The sequence below is a fragment of the Lepisosteus platostomus genome, chromosome 12 (genome assembly GCF_059453375.1).
Source record: "Lepisosteus platostomus isolate fLepPlt1 chromosome 12, fLepPlt1.hap1, whole genome shotgun sequence".
Taxonomy (NCBI): Eukaryota; Metazoa; Chordata; class Actinopteri; order Semionotiformes; family Lepisosteidae; genus Lepisosteus; species Lepisosteus platostomus.
The window spans coordinates 5690669-5713320 of record NC_142622.1 but is presented as its reverse complement, the minus strand read 5'-3'; the positions used below and the strand labels follow the sequence as shown (position 1 = coordinate 5713320).

At 38.3% G+C, this 22652-nt stretch overlaps 2 protein-coding genes and 1 long non-coding RNA gene across 5 annotated transcripts in view; 2 read left to right on the top strand and 1 right to left on the bottom strand.

Moving 5' to 3' along the window:
- The window catches only part of cdk14 (cyclin dependent kinase 14), a 178216-nt gene extending 171174 nt beyond the window's left edge, over nt 1-7042 (top strand). For both annotated transcript variants that reach the window (XM_088600602.1, XM_088600603.1), the window contains one exon: nt 2809-7042. The gene's annotated coding sequence lies outside the window, so the exon portion shown is untranslated. The remainder of the gene's footprint in view (nt 1-2808) is intronic.
- A 325-nt stretch (nt 7043-7367) lies between these two features.
- LOC148650932 (uncharacterized) lies at nt 7368-16894 on the bottom strand. Of its 2 annotated transcripts, none has more exons than XR_015925615.1 (2): nt 16166-16894; nt 7368-12973 (listed from the first exon to the last, which is right to left on the bottom strand). It is a non-coding gene; the product is annotated as an uncharacterized LOC148650932 (long non-coding RNA). The 2 variants fall into 2 exon arrangements; XR_015925614.1 differs by lacking the exon at nt 16166-16894 and adding an exon at nt 13838-14690.
- Nucleotides 16895-17344: 450 nt separating this feature from the next.
- On the top strand, nt 17345-21373 carry LOC148650931 (frizzled-1-like). Its single transcript, XM_088600601.1, has one exon. The coding sequence runs from the start codon at nt 17627-17629 to the stop codon at nt 19301-19303; it is 1677 nt and encodes a 558-aa protein (XP_088456727.1). The 5' UTR covers nt 17345-17626; the 3' UTR covers nt 19304-21373.
- The last annotated feature ends 1279 nt before the right edge of the window (nt 21374-22652 follow it).

Genomic DNA, 22652 nt, shown 5'->3' with positions numbered 1-22652 from the left:
CTGGCACATTTTCATGGGTTTTCAAAAGTTTTAATCATCAGACTTTTTAGTTAATAACTTTTTAGTTATTCTTTTTTTTATTAATTAACAGTTATACAGTATAATCAAATCTGAAGCACTATGTGTTGGTTTAATGACCAATGATAATAAAAAATGATGGTGTGCCTGAGAGCAACAGTTAAAGCTGAAATGTAATTCACAGACCCAGGAATACCAACAGCAACACAAGGAGGCGGTGTACAAAACTGGACATTTTCTTTGTTTAACCTGATGTGTGTCTGAATCTTTGCTAGTATCTTTATAGGACAGCTATAATTAGCCTTGATATAACTTTGCAGGAGTATCTTGAATCTCCTACAGAAGGAAGCCAAAGTGACAGTGAAGAATGCAACTTTACTGGATGTGTAATATTCCAAAGAGACAAAAAAGGCAGAAGAGTGGAAGAGCAGCACTCACAGTCCAAGAATCTGTATGGAGTGACTTTTGGAAAAAGTACTTTTGAACTTTAATAATATGGGGAATGTATGTATGAAGAAAGAAGCGGTTATCAATGGAGATTTTAGTTTTATCTCTACTAGATAAGGAGAAACACCTAGGAAAATCAAACTGAAATTTTAGAATGGGCTAATGACTGATTTTTTTCTCAGTTTGCCAGAGCGCCTGCAAGAGGGGATGCCAGTATTGATTTAGTCTTTTCAAATAATGAAGGTAGAATAAAGACAACAGTGTTAAGAGAACCATTAGGGAACTGCAATCATAACATGGCATGCTTTGAAGTGTACTTTGAAACAGTACAGAGTCCAAAACAAAGGCTGACAATTTCAGGAAAACAGTGTACTGTATGTTGGGAAGGGACTCAGTTTAGGATGAATGAAATGAATTAGAATAGATATGATATTCAGATATGCACAATCCTCAAGAACATAGGGCTTCTTCAAAACCAACAGTGAAACCCAAAACAAAACCAAACAGTCAAGTCGGAAGTACAGGGAAGTGCATTTAGAGCTCAAGACCAGGACACACTTATTAACAAACAGTTCACACACAAAGCATTCTGGGAGACTAGCACACGCTAACAAGCCATGCTGTTGAAGCTGTCGCCCTGGTTTCCTTCGAGAATTGAGACGCGTAGCTATTTGCAACCAACCAAACAAACTAGATGAACTGAATGGTCTCCTGTAATTTGCCCCTGTGCCCAGAAGTGAAGGTATTAGCTGTATGCAGTGTTTCTTCTTGTGCTTCTGTGTCAGGAGACCACAAAAGACTTGATGGGACTCGTTAATGCAGATAATATGTGAAGCATCACATCACATCATATCTAGAATGTAACTTAGAATGTATGCTGAATGGTCTGGTTCCTACCTAGATATTAATGTTCTAATAAACTTCGCTTTGCTCGATGGCTTTCTGAGACTAATAACTCAAATATTGTATTAGGAGTGTTTTAACATTATCGGCCATGGATAATCCAATATGTGTCCTGGAAAAGTGTTGAAAATATCTTACCTACTCCATAGCTGTTGGTAGTATTGAACTTTGTTATCACTGTCAACCATGAACCATGAGCTGTGATAATGTATGTTGTGACCTCTCTTATAGATTTTGTTTTATTTAACAATAATTTAACAGTCCAACATTAAATCATAGTATTGATGAGGATATTCTATTATAATCTAAACATTTGAGTATACATTATAATGCAGACATACCAAAATCAATGTTTCTGAATGTGAACCATTGTAGGTTCATTTGGATAAGGTGGCCTACATTGCAAGCAAAAGAATGCATTTATATTTACTGGTAATTCAATTCAATTCAATTTATGTTTATACAGCACCTTTCACAAATTTGCCCCAAGGTGCTTAACAGTGCAACCATACATGTTGTGAATACAGATTAATAATAAAAAGGTAAAGAAAAGCGTTAAAAGTAAATACATTAGATGTAATTAATTTGAATTGGTGCTGTTGATTAGACAAATGAAAAACAATTACTTTAATCACATATTATTTCAGAGATATTGACCGCCACCAGTCTTGGTAACCTATGAAGGAAGGCATGCAAGAAAACTAATGGAATAGTTATGTGGATTTGCTGAAATAAAAAAAAAATCTAATAATCGTGGCAATAATATTCACTTGTATGTGTGAATTGCCTGTTTCTCAGGCACATCGTATTATTTCAAGCTAGAAAATCAATGCACTGGGCTACCTGGGTAATTAAAGAGAAATATTATAACTCCCACAAGAAATAGAAACAAATTGCAGTTGAGGCTAAAAATAATTCATATTGGGTTTTTTTTACATTGCTGTAACAGTGAAAGAAATGTAGAATCCGAAATCGAAGATGAAATTAACACTAGAAGATGAAAGTAGAAAGCACACTAAATATTTCATGTATATTATTATAACAGAAAATGTCAATAATGTGCCCCAGGTTATAGAATAAGCTCAACCAGCATTGAGTAATTACAGAATTATTGACTCTGGGTTATTACAGCTAGTGTGATATCTTTAAACTAATATATAGCCAAGGCCTGGTGGTATTTTCCTAGTTGTACTTAAGGAAATTAGGGATGTTATTCATAGACTTTTAACTAGAATATTTCAGTTTAGAATATTCAGATTGGGAAGGACAAATGAATCCAGGAAACTGTGTGTTGATACTGTTTATTTGGAAAAGAATTGAGGTTTTTGCTTCTTAAAGTGTTTGTGCGAGAGAGAGTAACAAGTGTACAAACGTCATTCAGGAGTTGGAATGAAACTTAGAGCGAAAATAAGTTTAAAATGTTTTTCTTTTCTTTTGCAGATCGGTACTGTCAACAGCCAATGGAAGAAACCAATGAAATGTGGAAACAAGATCTGAATGGGTTCTCCCATTTTCTTTTTTGGTTAAAAGAAAACTTTAGGTGGCATGATTTCTTTATTACCCGCTGTGTACCTACACCCGTGCTTTATGAAGTTTGCCGTCAGATTCCAGTGTGTGTAATTCCAGTACACCTTAAAATTCTAATTGGCTGGTTGTATAGTTTGTTTCCTTTTTAAAGGAATGTACAGCTCCACAGCTTCACTGAAAAAAAGATGTCATAGTGTATATCAACATGCCTTTTTGTTAAGTCCACTTTTTATGAGCAAGTGCATTAATGTAGTAAAAAGTAATCAGTAATGCTTTTACATGAACCCACCCACTGTGACTAAAAAGCATTACATTTGCCATTTTTTCTTTTTGTAAAGACCTCATACTGGTCATGTTGGGCTTAATAAATATTTCTGAACGCACTGTACAATAAGATCAAGGCAATAATAATTTATTTTGTATTTCAATAGAATTTTAGGAGTTAGTTCTTTGGGAAAACAGCAGCCATGATGAAATCTGTCTGTCATCCATGGGTGTAATAGACCCTTTAGAAGTAATATGATGTTCTCAAACAGTGGTATTTGTTTAAATATAAAATAAAATACAATTGTGGCACTTGGGTTTCTATTTGCAATATTTGTAAAATTTTGCTTTCAGTGTGTTCTATATATATGCACATTTGATGTGTGTATATGTACAGGTTTATGGCAATATTGAAGCTTTAATGTATTGTACACGGATATGATTACATTTAGAATTGTGGTGTTTCTATAGGCAGAGAAAGATCATTTCTTTCTTTTTTCTCTGACACCTAATCAGACAGGAATCATTAAAGCATCAGTTCACCATCAATTCAGGAGAGGAACACCTGCTGTGTGCACACAAGAACAGAGCCTGACTTCATCTGACTCTAGCTTCACTCGAGTGGCTCCATATCTAAATTCACCATTTCCATTTACCCATCTGCACTAGCAATCGCGTTGTTGCACAGAAAATTTAAAACAAGTAACTGAGAGGGCCATCTCATTTGAAGAAGAAAAATGTCATTTTTTTGGTCTGTGCTATGACGGAGGTAAGCTTTTATTTTTTCAGCATTTTTCTTAACATATATTGCGGTCAGAAAACAAAGGCTGATCAAATGTTATAAATCTCCCTGTAGTTAGCAGTTAAGCCCATCTGAATCAATATATTATATTGCTTGTAAATTTAAACTTGCCAGTACCAACAGAAAAAGGTAAAATTTATCCAAGTCTGTTGTCAGTTTAACTAAAATTAAGCAACTGTACTGAAAGAGGAAGATAAAAATGTTATCTTCCAAATAGCTCATTTTAATTAATATATAGGATTTCTGATACTTATACATTTCAAAATGATCCGTCTTTCAATTTTTATCAGAAGCATTTTTAGAAGTGATACATACTGTAACCTCAATCCTCTCCTCTTCTAAAGAGAGAAGTACTTTTGACACTGGTTTTCTTCTGCCCAATACCTGCCTATCTGGGTCTGACTCGCGGCTCTTATTTCACATTGAGAAGAGAACAGACCTGAGCCCAAACAGGATGACCACTCAGATTGTCGCCAAGCTCAGACATACAGTAGCTAAGAGCGAGAAGAAATGCACGCATGTGCACCTGGAAGTAAAAGACACATTGACCTGGCTGTAATGTTGCACTTTTACATGCAATTACTGTAAAATGGAAACTAGATAGAATTGTTTTTACAGAGTGAGATGCAAAATATTCTGTAAGACACAAGACATTGAGCAGCTTATAGAACTTGTCTTCCCGTGCATTTCTGACCAGACTAGTAACCTGTAGTGCCATTTCTCTCGCTCCAATTCCTCAGTGTTTGGCAGCTGCCCGGCTACTTGCAACAGCTCAGTCATGTCGTCACAGAAGTTGCTTTACTGTGTTTTCAGTACCACAAATTCATCATGCATTTATCCAGCAAGACCTAACTGCTGCTCCAATAAAATAGGCTGCTTGTTTGTGCAGTCCTACAGCTAAGTAGACATCTTCCTTCTCTCTTAAATCAAGGACCATTGCATTTGTATTTAAATTTAATACAACACTTCCCTTAACTACACTATTGTGTCTACAACAGACCTGTAAGAAAAGGTCATCAGTTCTAATTGACCTGTTTTTACTTCCAGAAAATAGCTTCCACCAACTTCTCACAGCAGCATTACTTTTCTGGATGCTGTTTTTTTTTTCTAAAAAATATGGAAATGCTTAATGCCGTGTTAGTGCACCCAGCAGTGTCACGAATCAGACTCTGCTCTGGGGCGTCTTTGCACAGATGCATTGTGACCCAGGACAGCTTCGGTCACGCCAGGTCAACTGCACTTCTTCAGAAAGCAGTGTGAAACGGCCCGCTGGCTTGCGTGACACCAGGTCGTGACCCAGGTAGGAGCTCAGGGGAGCTCATCCTGGGCAGAGAACGCCAGTGTGAAAAGAGCTTTAGTCATGGAGTTTACTCTCCAGGAACTCTCGGCATGACCAGACTCCCAGAGCCAGACGCCCAGATCCACACAACACACATTCACACTCCCATCTCTTCCACAGGGGGGGAAATGCCTGTAATATACAGATATAGATATCTATGCTTAAATTAACTTGCAGGGGGGTTTGGTCTTCTCTTAAATTGAAAAATAAAAATGGTTATAATCATGCCACGTATGTGAAAACACTTTTTTTCAGTAGGTGGAACCTTTGGGCTTTATTTGTGGGCACAATTGTCTTATTATCATCATCTGTAGTAGTAACAATCATATCTAATGATTCTTATTATTTTAATACATAATTGATGTATTATAATAGTGATGATAATAATGACAAGGACAAATAAAGCTAGAGAATCTTATTTTCTCCATTACAAATGCACTTTCGAATATGTTTAACATTCCAGTTTAAGAGTAGGTTACTTTGTGCCTCGGTTCTCTTTACTCAATCTTATTGTTGTGTGCACAAAATGATAATGTGTGATACTTTCAGGAAAGATATTTGAAACAGTTTGATATTTTGTAGTGCAGAATATACCAAATACTTGAACTAATTTCATAGCATTTTAATGGCATTCCATTCTTGCATATATTTAATCAAACATAGGAAAGAAGCCTGTAACTGTTTAATTGACACAATATGAAGCTGTGTTAATAAGGGAAACAGCTTTAAGATGGGCCTAGGCTCTAAGGTTTTAAAGCAATTTCTGGCAGTATTAGCAGCTGAATAATTATTTGATATATTAGCATGCTTTTTAAGTGTGTTGTATCTCATTCTGGTTATATTTGGTAGCAGCTAGACTGCCTGCGAGCACAGAATTGTTTTTTCAATGGCTCCTGCGTTGATTTACTGAGCACTAATGCGACTATGATTCTTTTGAACTTGAATGTTTCCAAATGTTTCCCTTTGTGAGGAATGTGTGATGAAGGAAAAACAAAAAAGGGAGTTTGATTGCACATTAGCACTCTGACAGTTATAATGATACCATCAATTATCATGTAATTAATGACCATTGCTTAATCTCAGCATAGGACAATGTAGAAAATAAGCAAGTTAAAAGAAACCATTTTAAAAACATCACTCCTGTGATTCCCGGGTTTATTATATTGGACACATGTAATGGAATGTGCAGTCAGTAATATGTTATTCTTGTATACTTATGTTCATCTGTGAATATTTAATCATTTTGTAACCTTTGTTATAAACTGTTTAGGCTGTATATTGTCAGGAGAAAGCCTCATAAAAGTGTAATAGTGAAGCTTAAAATACATTGCATTTGGAGTCATGAATGTCCCCCAGCTCTCTAAAACAGGAGAGAGAATTCAAATATATTTTTGACCTTGTTAATTAAAATAGACCTGAACACTGGGAAAGGCATTTTTCATACACATGCATCCCTGCTGTGCTGAACACTGAACCTGCCATTTAAAGTAATATTTAACAAAAAAATCACTTGCATTGTTCCTTTTTTTGTATGATGCACTGAAAATGAATGTTTGACAAGCAGAACATAAGTATAAATGCAGTGCAAAATCCAGTCACTTTATAAACTCCCTAGAGCTTAGTATGATAGAATCAATGTTGCATTATTTGTTACAACCAATATGTAATGTTATTATGAAGATGTAATGTCCTTCTGTAACTGTTGTTTATTGTTACCTGAAATAAAGTTTATTAATTCCTCAGACCATTTCAAACCAGACTTTATTGCTCATGTTCTCATTTTATTTAGGTCCTCCGTGCTCTAAATGAAGTACACCTCTATTAACTGATAAACAAGGTAGTAATTTTACATACAAGAAAAAGCCCTTTTAGAGTATGTATTTAATTCATAGATACTGTGCTTCAGGGGAATGACTGTTGCCAAAATCATTTATATTTTCTCTGGGGGATAATTAAACTGTGACTGCCTGGTTTAAGTTGACAAAAAATGGAAAAATAACTGCAAGCATAAACCCTTCTTACTAACAAAATAAAAAATACTTGAACCAAAATGAGAACCTAATTCCTAAGCTGCCACACTGCTGTCAGAATACGAATGTTTATTTAGCGGCAGGTGACAAGAACGTGAACAGAAGAAAATGAGAAAGGTTACAAACACGAGTAGGCCTTTTAGCTCACCAATTACCAATCTGATTGCTAGTAGTGAATTAAAAAAAAACAATAAAAAATCATCATAACTGGGGAACAGAGGATGTTTCAGCTCTGTGTAATTGATTTTAGCTTTTCACAGACAGCTCACTACCAGACAGGCTCCTGAAAAATATTGTCTCATTTATATTCTTTCTAGGGTCTCTTGCTCCACACAACAGGAACCAGAGGAACAGGGAAGTCTTCAGCCACAGCTCCCCTCCCCCAGTGCCCGATGTCTTGTTAGTTCTGGAGCCCTGATCACCGGCCAGCTGTGAGCCTGTCACTTCAAAATCTGCTTTAATTTCACACTTCTCCCCATCCTCCATTAATCCATCTGGGGAGAGCTACCCCCTCAAGACTGAATATGGCTTTATTTCCAGACCTCATCACAGCCCTTCCTGACAAACGGGGCATAATATTCATGAGCAGGACGTCGCACTGGAAAATAAAAACTTAAGGTCTACTAAAAATGCTGCAGTGTACCCTTCACCAGGCAAACAAATACAGTAAGAACGAAAATACTTAGGATTTTGTACTCATAATTTGTTTACATAAGTAATAAGTACTTAGTTACAGATAGGTTTCCAATGAAATTAAACAATTAGTGTATCATTAGATTTAGATGTCTCCTTCATAGGAAGTAATACATGCAGTTAGCAGTACATGTATGAAAAAAAAAAGTTGAGCACAATAAAAAAGTAAATACCATATACTGTAGATAAACTTAAAGGATACTATACTGAGGAACACACAACGTCAGTGTAAGGGATACAAACGATCAGTAAAACAGTATTCTGGAGAAACTAAATTATTGATATGTTCCTGTTGAAAGGCTGTCAGAAATTAATTCAATTTATTCTCATTTTCTCATTTTTAGAGACCAGTGTGAACTGAAAAAGAAAGATTTTGCAATACAATTTGTAATGATCTTAATATATACTGTGCAGCAAAAGATGCTGAAATTGTGACATTCTGCCATTTTTCTTTTCAGTGCTAATCCACAATCCCTTTACTACAACTATAGTATGTCATTTGTAAGTAATGTCATTCATGTACTGCATCAATCAAGTAAATGTCATTCTTGCTGTTTGAGGACCAGACATTCAGTAAAAGTCAGAAATTCAATCCAGGTATATCTGTTATATCTACCCCTGGCAGTAAAGATCACACTGAATGAAGACTTTGTTGACATAATCAGAATCCGAGTCTGATACTGGACAACGGCATTCCATGCTTTGATGATTTCACATTCAGGTTGCAGTAAGGTTTGGCCTTACTTACTCTGTAGAAAGCATAAACCTGACCATTAATGATGCTTTAGACATGCATGGTGATATTTAAATGTAGATTTAACAGAGAAAAGAGCATTCATGAACTGAATATGATTCCAGCAGGTGTGCTGGTCAGCTCATTGACATTAAGCTTGGATGTGTCTGGATTGAAGACATGATCACTGAACAGGGTGACAAGCATGGATTCTGCTTTTACTTAAATGCCTCACAACAGTACCATCACTAATCCTGATTGTCCCTCCCCACCCCCCAGGGGTGTTTCTGCAGTTTGCTAATATTACAGACTGATAAATCTTACTTGTACTGCATGTAAGATTATTGAAACTATAATCACAACTCAAATCAGCTTGAATGTAGAAAGGTTAAGACCAAGAAAAAAAAGGCACAAAACATCCTGGGAACATTCAGGGTCCAAACACTAGCCCTGACAGAATATGTCCTTATGTTCTGACTCACATAGATCCCAGCATCTCCAAATGACAGAAACTAATGGAGTAAACATCTTATCCATTAAAGTATGCCTATCAATCTGCCTCCCGAAAATCAACATAACACTGAAGGATCCTACCAAAAGAGAGCATTTCAAGAGTGCATTAGTTAGAGCCTCTCAGCTCTCAATCGAGAACTGGAATGTTCACACCACATAGAAAAACCTCAGGATACAAACCACCTGCAATGTCTGCAAAAAGACACTTGGATTTTATACCAGGAAACACCAGACTTGGTCTGACATACATGACTAGATAATCAATGAATGTGTCGATCACAAGCACAGGGATTTCTGTATATGGCAGAGCAACTAAACTCCAAGCAAAAGAAGTCACCCCAAAGGTTCGGGGCAGAATTTGTGGTGGACAGATACAGTAATGCAAAGGGATTTCAACAAATTATCGTGCAGACATAAATAAAATCCATGCTTTCCAAAATTGCCACAAAGGTTGTGTAGGGTCTGATTAACAGAGGTCCAGATCCAAGAGAGATTTGCTCAGGAAAAGGGAAGGAGTCAATGCTCATTGAAGGATCATTTTGAATGAATGTGGATTCATTCAAAATCCACAGTCAACAAAAGTGTGTTCAACTCCATTCCAATTAAAGATGAGCCTGTACCTCCACCAACACTTTAGGAGGTGATACAAACTATCATGCAGATGAAGAACAACATAGCAGCAGGAGGTGTAGGAATTCTAAACACAAACTCCATGCAATAACCCTCCAACTCCACGCCCTCATCATACAGATTTGGAACAAAGATGTGAGCCTGAATGACTCCAAGGATGCCATAATTGTGACAATCTTCAAGAAAGGGGAAAAATACAACTGTGGAAATTACAGTGGGATCTTTCTGCTGTCTGTCACAGGCAAGATCATTACATGAAGCCTCCTGTTCTGGAAGGACCAAAATCCTCCATCAGCAAACTTCCAATTTCACACACACAAATTCACAATGAGCATGTTTGGAGAATGCAGAGCTACCCCCATACTTTAGGAGATATCTGTCACTGCATATACACAGGGGACAATTAAAAGGACTGAAGTCGTGTCATCAACACTGTGAAAGATTTTACACATCACAGATTACCCAGGACAGATGCACCAACCTCAGCTTTCCCAAGCAGGCACATAGGTATTGAATCTATGATCATCTACCATCCGTTCCACCTGTGTTTTGATGACAGGCTCTAGCCTCCCAAAGAATGTCCTCTTCTCCCTCTGATCCACGATTAACACACCAGAGGACAGAAGAGCTTCAAAGATATGGTGAAAGCAAACATGAAAATACGCAACACCGATATGAACTCCAGGGAGATTATGGCTCTTGACCGAACCAGATGGAGGAATAATAATCTAGAAAGAAATTTAGCAATTTGAGACCCAGTTTGCCAAAGAATGCTTTATGAATTTTAATGCAGCTAACAAAATAACAACAGTAAGATAAATAGATACAGTATCTTCCCAAACTGTTAACTCCTCCTGAACTGGTCTTCTCAGTCACCTTTAGGTTCATATGAGAGAATCATCCTGAACCACAAGGGACAACCAATGAATGTTGAAAACATGTACAGTATGCTTTCTTTTCTGGAGTGTACTTAAACAGTAAATTCTCTTCTGGCTGGGTACACTCTACTCTGGTATAATTTTAAACACAAAATTCAAGAGAAAGCCAAATGCCTTATCTTGCACACTTCTGCACTCTCCTGTGCATACCCTTATATAGGAACAAGGAATAGGGTTATTCCAGGCTGAAAAGAGAAGAGCGAAAAACCCAACGTTTCGGCCGTGGAGCCTGTATATATACTGCCTGCTTGGCAATCCTTTGCACTCTTCCCACATTTTGTTCTTATCAGCAACAGATATTTCTTGCACTCAGTGTCTCTTGACCTTACCTTTCATGTCTTCAATGTTCCTGCGTATCTCGTAACCTGCTCTTTCTGCAGTCTCCACTCCCTCTCTCTGCTCTGTTTCTGGTCAAACGGCCAAGACATTGTACCTTCAGACCGACACTTGCCTTGTGGTTTTCTCTCTCCCTTCCCAGTCCTCCTTTCTGCTGTCCCAGTTGGAGCTCCTCCACTGGGTTCAAGCACACAGAGCCCATCAACATCTGGGCCTCCTCCTTCACAGCAGTGATACAGCCAACCCCCCAGTACAGCATTCAATCCTTGCCTCTTTTCATAGACTTTTAATACATTTGCAAACATACAAAATTTTACATATTGTCTCTTCATTGCATTAATTAGGATTTGGCTGAACTACTGCAATGGTATTTTAAAATAGAAATTTAATCTCGCCCACTTTTGCTCGATTACTTTAAACATTGCAATTTACTATTACGAAATATTCATTGTAACACATATATGTTTAAATGCATTTATCATATATGCTATACTGTAACTGCGAGTGAATAAGTGACAGTACTTCTGTCACCATTGTGAACCTTACAGAGATACTACAAATACTGCAAATTGTGCAAGGTTGTGGTACTCGTATTTCCTGAAAGGACTGTGTCAAAAAAATGCAAAATGCAAAATTTATAACGAAGACAAAAAACAGAGAAACATAAAAACCAATTTCTATAATTGCTCTGAAGAAACCCCGCTGAAAGCAAAGTAAAAATATTATTTGCTTATTTGTATAAACCCTGAAGTTAAACTGCATTTATTTAAATATGGAAATAAGAAACAATGAACATTTATATTTTCACACAGTTTTAAAATTGCATTTCACAGAGAATTTCATGATAAAAACACCATCCTCACAACAAAAATAATGCTAAAAAGAAAATTTGAACATACAGAAGACTCCAATCATTTTTTAGGTGATATCAGTTTTCTCAAAATGTTTTTACTCATCCTGGTTTAATTTGCTCTCTTTTGAAACTACTGTGAGTTTGTCTGTATTTTTATTCAACTGAACTTGAAGAGATCATGCCACAATCTGCAGTGGTCAGCAATTGCTGCATCCTGGGGTGTTCTCTGTGTGGAGTTTGTATGTTCTCCCTGTGCTCATGTGAGGTTTCAATGGCTTCTCTGGTTTCCTCCCACAGACCAAAATTAGGTTAAGTGGCCTCTGGGAAAATAGGCCTCGGTGCGAGTGTGCGTGTCTGTGTCTGTGTGTGTCCTATGCAGGACTGGCGTTCCATCCAGGATGTACCCAACCCACTGCTTACCAGGATAGACTCTGGCTCCCTTGAGACCCAGTATTTGATAAAGGAGTTTCAAAGATGGATGGATGGATGGTCAGATAACAAAGGATTTCTTTCAGATACTGTAGGAGTGATTTTGATTTAATATATTTCTCTACTGTATTAGTTTAAGTACAAGTCACGTACACTGTTATTTCTGACAGGCTATCAGACATGTTTGTATCCCTCATGTCCTAAGGTGAGAACTGGCCTCCCCCATCTTTTTTTTCCCTCACAAAGAAACATAATAATAATACAAGCTTTAAATCATGAAGTGGAAACATTTCTGATATAAATAACTCTACTCACAGTAGAACACTGGAGGCAGTGTAGCATTGTGGGTAAGTCTCCAGCCTCACGGGGGGGGGCTGTGGGTTCGAGTCACTGTAGTATCCCGTACACGGCTGTTGTCCTGAATAGTCCAGTCCACGCAGCTTCTTGAACAGAGACTGCAGTCTGCTGATGGTGGGGTCTGTGATGGACTGGTGTCCCATCTAGGAGAAGAGTCGCACCTGGAAACCAAGATACCTCCTGGTCTGATCGGCTGCTCGTGTGAGCCAGTGGAACTACTCGCCTACATGACCACGTTCCACAGTAAAACTCTTTCGAGCGCTCCAACACGAGTCACGTGAAAATAATGTTTTGTTTTGAATGCTGGCAGTTATATGTATGAGTCTGAAATTAACATTAACGAGGGGAAAATAATCCTTTGTTTGCTTGGTGCAGTGGCCGTGTCTGAGGTCTGGCACCCACAACACACACATCCAGTTTGTGACTTGTGAATCAGTCCCATCAGTCAGAACTGTGTCCTCTGCCTAACAGTACTTTCCTAAATAGTGTGTACAGCTATTACAGTAAAATAAATCCTTCCTGGTGAAAGATATTAATCTCATAAGAGCACAAATATGTTCTTAAAACAGAACTGTTCTCCTTAGAACTGTTTTCTTTCGTTTAAGAAGTTTTATGCATAGATTGGTTGGCACTGGTTATGAAAGATTTTAAGCGATAAGCTTCAGAAAGCATAACTACTTTCCTAACTGCTGCGCTTTATTTGCTCCTACTGTATACTTAACTTCTAGCCAGGCTCACAAACAAGTATTGCCTAAAAATAAACTCTAAACACAAGTTGCTACATTCCAAACCAGCTGATCCGCCAACAATTCACCACACCATAGAGTTGGAGCCCGGACGCTTTCTCTCAGTCTGTCTCGATACAACCAGCAAATCCCAGAGGGGTTCACTGCTAAAATATGGAAAGTAAAGAAAAAGCACGAAGTAATTTAGATTAGTCGGGTGTGGTTTCGTTTGCCTAGTTCATCGCACGTTAACAAAATATAGATAAACTCAAAATGCGGTTTTGCCCATAAAACTTTTACCTCGATGGATTTGGCTTCATTTTGAGTTCTTCTCTCCTTGTGGTAAAAAAATATCATTTTTTTTTTCCTGAATCCTGTTTCCAATTACAGAACAAAGAGAAATACGTGGTTCAGGAGCCATCGTGGGCTGTGTTTAAGACTGCAGTAATGACTGCTTTTACATTAAGTTGCCAGTCTGCGGGGTGGCGATGGGGTAGTCTTATTCAACATGACGAGAGACGGTTTAATCGCTTCCTCTACAGTGTCAAGTACAGTATATTAACACACACACTATTTGTCTCACGGCAGAGCAAAATTTCTTAGATCTACAGTGTTGATTAAACACAATAATGAAAATGCGAATTAGCAATTGTGCAGACAAAAGAGGAAATGGCCGCGCCAAAGAATGAATGAAATATCTGGTTTAAAATTAGCCTTTGTTTACGTTCAGTTACTTCTAAATAAAAAAAAATACATTGCACAAAAGCTAACTGCATTGCAAGGTCTCAGGGAAAGCACTCACGAGTTCTGCAATAGCCTACTCCCTCTGTTAACACCAACTTCAATGATTCTCCAGAGTACCGTGACGTTAAAGGGTACATATTATTTAAAATATCGATTTGCACACATTGATCCAGCAGTACAATTCCGTACTTACCACAGGGTAAATAATGCATTTCGTAACATTAAAAGTGGAATAAGAAGATGGCATAATCTCCTCGTCTTATTTTCATAAGCCACGAACTAATTGTGACCAGTGTGAGTATGAATTAATGGGGACTAACTCAACTTTATTTCACTTATCTGCCACGTGTTAAACTGAAGTCTCCCCACACGAACTAATGGACAGGATCGATTCCGCCGCGTATCTGTGAACCGAGAAGTTATGTTTTAAAGCACAAGGAAGAAGAAACAAATGTTCTACCCCAGCAGCAAAGAGGTAATAATTATTTCTTTAATGCAAATGCCAAGACAGAGAGAATTAGTCATGTGTCAATGGTAATCAGAAGGTATGTGCATATGTGGTCAACAACCAAAACGCGACACTACACCTCAGACAAAGAATCTCTTTTAACTCGGCTGGTTTTTTTTTTGGGTGAAAAATCACAAAACTTCTCTTAGCTGAAAAGTGATAGCAGTGCGATCTTTCCAATCGCAGCACTCCTGCATCAACGCACACAGCAGTTTCAGCCAATGGACACACCTCGTGGCCAATAGGAAAGCAATTGGCCTTAATTTGTTAAGGGGTCATCACTATTTGACTTTTTGTCTTAGAAATGTCTCACTTTGACCTCTGATTAAAGAAATATCCAACCATCTCAAAGGGACCTTTAAAAAGTAACACTTACATTTCTCCAATAATGAAAATAAGCAACCTTAGTTTTTCAGTCGATTTATATTTTATTCAATTGTTAACTTTATTTTAACTATTATTGTTAATTATTGGTTTAATTGTTAACTTTATTTTATTCAATTGTAAACATTTAACCTTTTAGTTAATTTTAGCATTTTAAATGATCAAGACGTTAGAAGCATGTCAATTTTATTATGAAATATTAATTAATTCTATATTGCTTTACAGTTTACATTGTATTTATCAGTTATTTTAACCATTTTGTTGTTTCTAAATACAATTTAACGAAATCCTTGCTCTTTAAAAATGGAGTCTACGTTGCAGGTAGTTTGTATCCAAAGGATCGTGTGGGTTTTCATAAATCGTGATTAACACTGCTAGTGGACTACCTAGTTTTCCTTTTAAGTCAACTAAGCTTGTGTTAGTGGTCATCGGGTAATCGATGAAACCACCCCTGAGTTTACTACTGCTACAAAACATAAATTGTATCTGGGACAGTCCTTTTACCAAAGCTGAAGTACACTGAACACATCTGGATTTACTTTCTGGTCCTTGAATGAATTGGGTGGACAACGTTTTGTGTCACCATGTTTCTGACTGGTGAAATATTGTCACCTCCGTTCCCATCTGCTATTAAAACAGAGCTCAACAGTTAGGATTTCAACGTAAAGTTCAAAGAATTTAGCATGATAGACAATGTCTCGGCCTGAGATTGGAGACTTGGTGGCTCTTTTCATCAGATTTAGGATTTGTTTTTGACCGCAGGTTTGATGTTTTGTGTGAAAACTGACTAATACTTTGTTTTATGTTCGGGGCTACTGCACTGTATCCGTTCCTGACTGGGGACTGAGTCAGTTCTCCTTGGAGAAACCGTCATGCTAACGCAGTTATTAAAAATGTTTTGTTCTGAAGCAGCGCTTCATGGATTTAAAATGATTGTACCACTTGTAGGCCAGAAGTCTACAAAACGTAAACAAAACACACGACTCTCCTACCTTTACCTCCTCAAAATGCAACTAGATGTGAAGTACATATTTTACTCCATAATTCAAAGTCGCACTGTCAGTTGTTGGATTCGAAAGCTCTTTCACGGCACTGCGGGGTTCCTGGAAACAAACAGCGATGATTTCAAATTACTTTCATCTCACTCCCTGGGGTGGTGGAAATAAGGCGTTACAGTTACAGGGAACACCCTTTAGAAATCAGTGTGAATAGCTTAGTGGTAAATGGCACATCAAGAGTTTAAATTAGTAAACTGATGATAAGACCCCTATAAACACGCACACACATTGCCACCCACACACACAGGCTGCCACATAACACATTTTCCCAAATGAACAAATTAACTGGAATTCGTAAATAGAGAAGAAGCTTTCTGACATTACGCGCGTCGATTACTTCTTGTGGTTTTGAAATACAACTTTATCAAAAGCACGGGGTGAAAATGTGTTAATTCAGTTGATGAGGATTCGTCCATCGAACACCTACCACTTTATAGTCTATATCAAGTGTGGATCTGAGGAATATATATGTGATAATTTTAGTTATTGTCAGTTGAAAATCAAATTCGATAACGATAGCGTGGTTCATTTAAAGCAAGAGGTCTAACTGCACCTAAAACTTAGTGTTATGGGACAGTGAGCGTATAGTAAATTTGCGACAGGAAACGTTACAAAGGATTACTTAAAAGGGATTCAAATTATCAATGATCATTGAGACGCTGGCCAACAAAATGAACAGAACATCTTGCTCTGTGGATGACATTAGCAATAGGCCTAAAGATAAACTAATCGCTGATAATTGAACAGAGGAACTCTAGAAGTGTATAACATTGTCATGGATAAAAGGGATCGCGGAGAGGTCTAAACTTTTATCCGTGTTTACCTACCAAACTAATTCTTGTTTATAACTAATGCAAAAGGGAAACTGCGTTAATGTAACGCGTTTAACCAATTTTATTTTCCGTTCTATATTTCCAAGAATAAGGGGGCTGGTAATCGTTTCTTCTTAATAAAACAGTACTGTATTGTATCTCGTATGAGCTGTTTTTGGCCGACTTAACATTTCCTTTTTACGAGAGGCGCAGAATATTATTTTTTCAAAAAAACGTGTAAAATGTACACGGTCCCTAAAGGGTGCCATCTGTTTCAAGGTCCCTCCCTCCTTTCCTTATGCAGGAGAGACAGTGGGGCGCCTGGAAACCGGTCTGAACAGAGCTGAAGGATTGACACAAATGGTCGGACTGCGAGAGGTGCGGGGTGTTGCATCTCTGCTGGTCTGTTTTATTTCAGCTATCTGCACGAAACTGTCGGCTCGCTGGATACTTCAACCCAGGGACCCGGCGAAGGTGCAGCTGTTGTGACTCGGAAAGTTTGCCTTGGGGATATCTGCAACAGGAAAGAGTCAACAAAAGGAGCGGAGAAGTAGTTTTGTTGTAAAGACACGCGAAGAAGAGTATGGCCGGGAGTAATTGCTTCCTAATGGATTTGAGCAGAGTAAGTCGGCTGCTGTTGCCGATGTTTTCTTTTCTGGTGTCGGGACTTTGGGGGGTCAATGGACAGTACGGCGAGAGAGGCATGTCGATCCCAGAGCACGGGTTTTGCCAGACGATCACTATCCCACTTTGTACGGATATCGCCTACAACGAGACCATCATGCCTAATTTACTGGGGCACACGAACCAAGAAGACGCTGGGCTGGAGGTGCACCAGTTCTACCCGCTTGTAAAAGTTCAGTGTTCTCCCGACCTGAAGTTCTTCCTGTGCTCCATGTACGCCCCGGTGTGCACGGTGCTGGAGCAGGCTCTCCCTCCGTGTCGCTCGCTGTGCGAGAGAGCCAGGCAGGGCTGTGAAGCCCTGATGAACAAATTCGGCTTCCAGTGGCCGGACAGCCTGGCGTGCGAATCCTTCCCCGTCCACGGCGCTGGCGAGTTGTGCGTGGGACAGAACATGTCCGACAAGAGCACTCCTATGAACCCCACGCCCGCCGTGACGGAAGAGCCCCCCAACGAGCACCGCCACCCGCCGAAACATTTTACCTGCCCGAAAGCCCTGCAGGTCCCCCCTTATCTGAACTACCACTTCCTGGGGGAAGACGACTGTGGCGCTCCTTGTGAGCCGTTAAAATCTAATGGGATGATGTACTTCAGTCAGGAGGAGCTGAAATTTGCCAGGATCTGGATTGGCATCTGGTCTGTTTTGTGCTGCGCCTCCACGTTGTTTACGGTTCTGACCTATTTAGTGGACATGAAGAGGTTCAGTTACCCGGAGCGCCCCATCATTTTCCTGTCTGGCTGTTACACGATGGTGGCCATTGCCTACATCGCCGGGTTTTTGCTGGAGGACAAGGTGGTTTGTAATGACAAGTTCGACGATAGCTACAGAACTGTAGTCCAGGGCACCAAAAAGGAGGGGTGCACTATCTTGTTCATGATGCTGTACTTCTTCAGCATGGCCAGCTCCATCTGGTGGGTTATCCTGGCCTTGACGTGGTTCTTGGCCGCAGGGATGAAGTGGGGGCATGAGGCCATCGAAGCCAATTCCCAGTATTTTCACCTGGCGGCCTGGGCAGTGCCAGCTATCAAAACTATCACGATCTTGGCGGTGGGGCAGGTGGACGGGGACGTCCTGAGTGGGGTTTGCTTTGTGGGGATCAACAATGTGGATGCCCTGCGCGGATTTGTCCTGGCACCCCTCTTTGTCTACCTTTTCATCGGCACCTCCTTCCTTCTCGCGGGGTTCGTGTCCCTCTTTCGAATCCGGACGATAATGAAGCATGACGGCACCAAGACGGAGAAGCTGGAGAAGCTGATGGTCAGAATAGGCATCTTTAGTGTCCTCTACACTGTCCCTGCCACCATTGTCATTGCCTGCTATTTCTACGAGCAAGCTTTCAGAGAACAGTGGGAGCAAAGCTGGGTCAGTCAGACATGCAAGACCTATGCTATACCCTGCCCTTCATACCATCATCCACAGATGACCCCTGACTTCACAGTTTTCATGATTAAGTATCTCATGACTTTGATTGTGGGCATTACTTCAGGATTCTGGATTTGGTCTGGTAAAACCCTTAATTCCTGGAGGAAATTTTACACGAGGCTGGCAAACAGCAAGCAAGGGGAAACTACAGTGTGAAATCGTTGGGACAGTGTTAACTCCTGCGTGTTTTGTAACGAACTGAAGAATAGCTTTTCTTATCGGGAGATGTGACAGACACTCTTTGATATATTATAAAATTTTGATGTACATAGCTTTTGTGAGATTTTTGTAAGTATATATTTGTATTTAAAAAAAAACAACAAATGTGCTCATTTTTCGATTGTTTTTACATGTACTTTTGAAAAAGAAGAAAGGTACTGGATCATTTTTACAGCATTGGATATATAATTTGCCAGCGGATCTTGGTGTACTTGTGCACAAAGAGCTGAGAGTCCGGTTTCTGCTTCTTGTATCTTTTGATCATTAAATGGGAACTTAAAGTGGATTTAGGGAACCAAGGAATTTAAGAACGGATTTACATCTTCTAAATAGCTTCTTTTTTTTTTGGTCCTAATGCCTTCTAAAGCAACATTTTGTCTAAGGCAGTCAGAATCTCAACTTTATTTTTTTTAGTGAAGCCTCTTTTCACAAACTCCGTGTTTTTGAATATTTTCAGTAGCCTAACAAGAGATCCCTTCTTAAGTCGGTTCAACTTTTGATTCTTTAGTGAAAAATTGTAGCAGCATCTGAAAATCAAATGGATTGCTAAAAAATATTATAACTGTCTGAACCTGTGTAATGTATTAAGTTTGTCTTTTCTGTGTATGGCTTTATGTATGTGTGAGATGAAAGAATGAAACCCTCATTTTTTTTTAGAAGAAAAATGAAATGCATTTAATGTCAACTGTATACTTCTGGTTTAGTCGTTTAAACCAAAGCTGCTCAATTTTATGAGGAGTATCATGTTTTAGCAAAATTAAGGAAGCTGGGCTTGAATACACGAACATCAGTGCCTTTATTTTGATTTTATAGCTATTTGGAAATACCTAAAATGGACCTTTGCAGTGCAAGTAGAGGGTTTGCTGGTACAAATTCACAGAAGTATTGTCTGAGGGGGGACTACTAAGGGGACACCTAAAGACCTCAAGAAAAATCAAAAGTTTATACCATTTTGGGTTTTTTTCTGCTAATTAAAAGCAATCATTCTTGCTTGCAAGTAACAGAATCCACTAGTTGAGCTGAGTTCAGCATTATCCTGATCAAAAGGCTATTTTTGTTTTTTCAGCATTTACTCTTTCGGATACAGTCATATTTAACAGAAATATTTAGATTTAAGTAAGTTGCAAACGATTCCGACACTATCCAGTTAAAATAATCAAAAGGGTTTCGAAACATTTTGCACCATTTCCGTTTTGAAGATGTCATTCATCATGCCAGCTCTGGAAATCTCAGTCTGCTGGTAGGAAGGATCAAGTCTGGTTTGTTTTTTAGACTTTTCCATAGATAAGATGTTTCAAATACCTCTGAAGCTTTTTTTTTTTAATTAGATTGTCTTATTTATTTTGAGTCCTTGCTTTTATTTGAACATTCTTGTGCCATTTTTCCAATTATGTCCAGATCAATTTTCTTCTGTGGCATGAATTCAAACTCTTTCCAACACCATTACTGGAGTCTTAGTATGGCGTACAGGAGTAGAAAGCACAAATGGAATAGGAAGAGCATAGTCTCGTTACCACCAGCCAAGAAGGCATTAGGACCTAAGGGAGAAACTTTAACTCCCCTTTGTCTTCCCGTGAGCAACTACAAAGAAAAAAAAAAAGCCCAGAGTAGATATTTTATTACTCAAGTATTATTTTTTGGAATGACTGACTGAATTTTCAAACCAGGCTGTATGAAATATGATGCAAGGCATGAATGATCAGTTTTGATGTGTTTTCTTTTAAACCTTAATTTGGAGCATTTTGCATCTGCCTCCATGGCACAGACATTTGTCCTTTCCTGTCGAACTCTCTGCTGCATGGTTCTGAGATAAGTCTTTCATATTAAAAACAGATACAGTATGTATTAACTGTTCTTTACCCATGTCCATGGTATTTTTCTCTGGTATGCATTAATTTGTTTTGCTATGAAAGAATCCTTTATATTTATAGAACGATAGAAGGTTTATATATTCCGTATTTTTAATTTCTCTGAAAATAAAAATTCCCACTTTTGTACAAAACTAAACTGAGTCTGTGGCTTAGTATACATCATTCATTGCTGAGATTTAAAGTATTTTCTTATCTGTCCTCTTTATCTTCGTGTATGATGACGCACAGTTCCGTGTAGAGTTGGTTTGCTATAACACTTAAATAAATCGAGCAAAAGCTTGAAAAATTTCGCAATACTTGCACTTCTGAATTTTGTCAAATTATTGTGGAATGGAAACAAGCTCCTATTTTTCTAATGAACTGTACTTTTATCATTTACAAAACAAAAAAACTAGACTTGTAAAATGTGCCACAGCAGGTCATAATCAAGTGAGCCTAAGGTTAAAGGAATGTTGAAACCCCAAGAAATGTGTGCAAGACAGTAGTCTTGAAATTTATGAATTTTCTCTACTGTTTGAAAAAAAACCAGAAGGTGCTGATGTCTCTCTGTCTTAATCAAGTGCTAAAGGGGTCTCTAGGTGCAGTTACCTTGAAGTTTTTGATGTTCAGAAACTTTGATGTTTAAAGCAAGCACTACTGCACCAGAAAGTGCAATGATTATGTTTATTTCTTTGGCCAGGTGATCTATAAAAAGTAAATGAAGAAATGCACATTCTTCCTGCTGTTCATATTCACATGTCCAGGTGTGCACAGTTAGCACGGTTGAGATTTACATATGTTGTAATCTGATTAAGAGATAACTTGCAAATGGTTTAATTTCCAGTTGTACTCATCCAACAGTGGCGAATTTCAAGTTTTCTAACCACTCACTTTAAATATGGCTTGCAAAGTTGCATGCTAAAATTGGGGAAAAAAACTCTTACATGTAATGAAATGTAATCTGTTTAATTTTTGTTTTGCATGGGGCGTTTAGTAAATCAGTTCTGCAGCAGAATTTGTCCCTTTAATCTTTAAAGAAAGGAATTTCTTTCTCTTGTGAACAGAACATATAGTGTAATGGGACTGGATAAGAGTGAAGTTTTCAGGGTGTTGCCAAAGCTGCATTTTGTAAGCATGACAATGCAGAGTTTTATATTTTGAATTCAATTATTATTTTGCTGGAATTCACCTTTTTCAGTTAACTAGGAAATCGTCTATTTACAGTGCTTAGATAATTTCAAACTCACTCAGGGCTCCTGGATACACTAGGTTTGTTCAAACTTTTTTAGGCTACTGTTGAAGAGTGGTCCATCATTCACTGTTGGTTTTTAGAAAAAAATCCTCTTAGTGATTTTTGTAAATAAAGGGAAACTTAAAGGAAAAAGGATCCACCAGTTATGCCGAACAAGCCTGGACAAGCTTTGTATTCAAAGGAA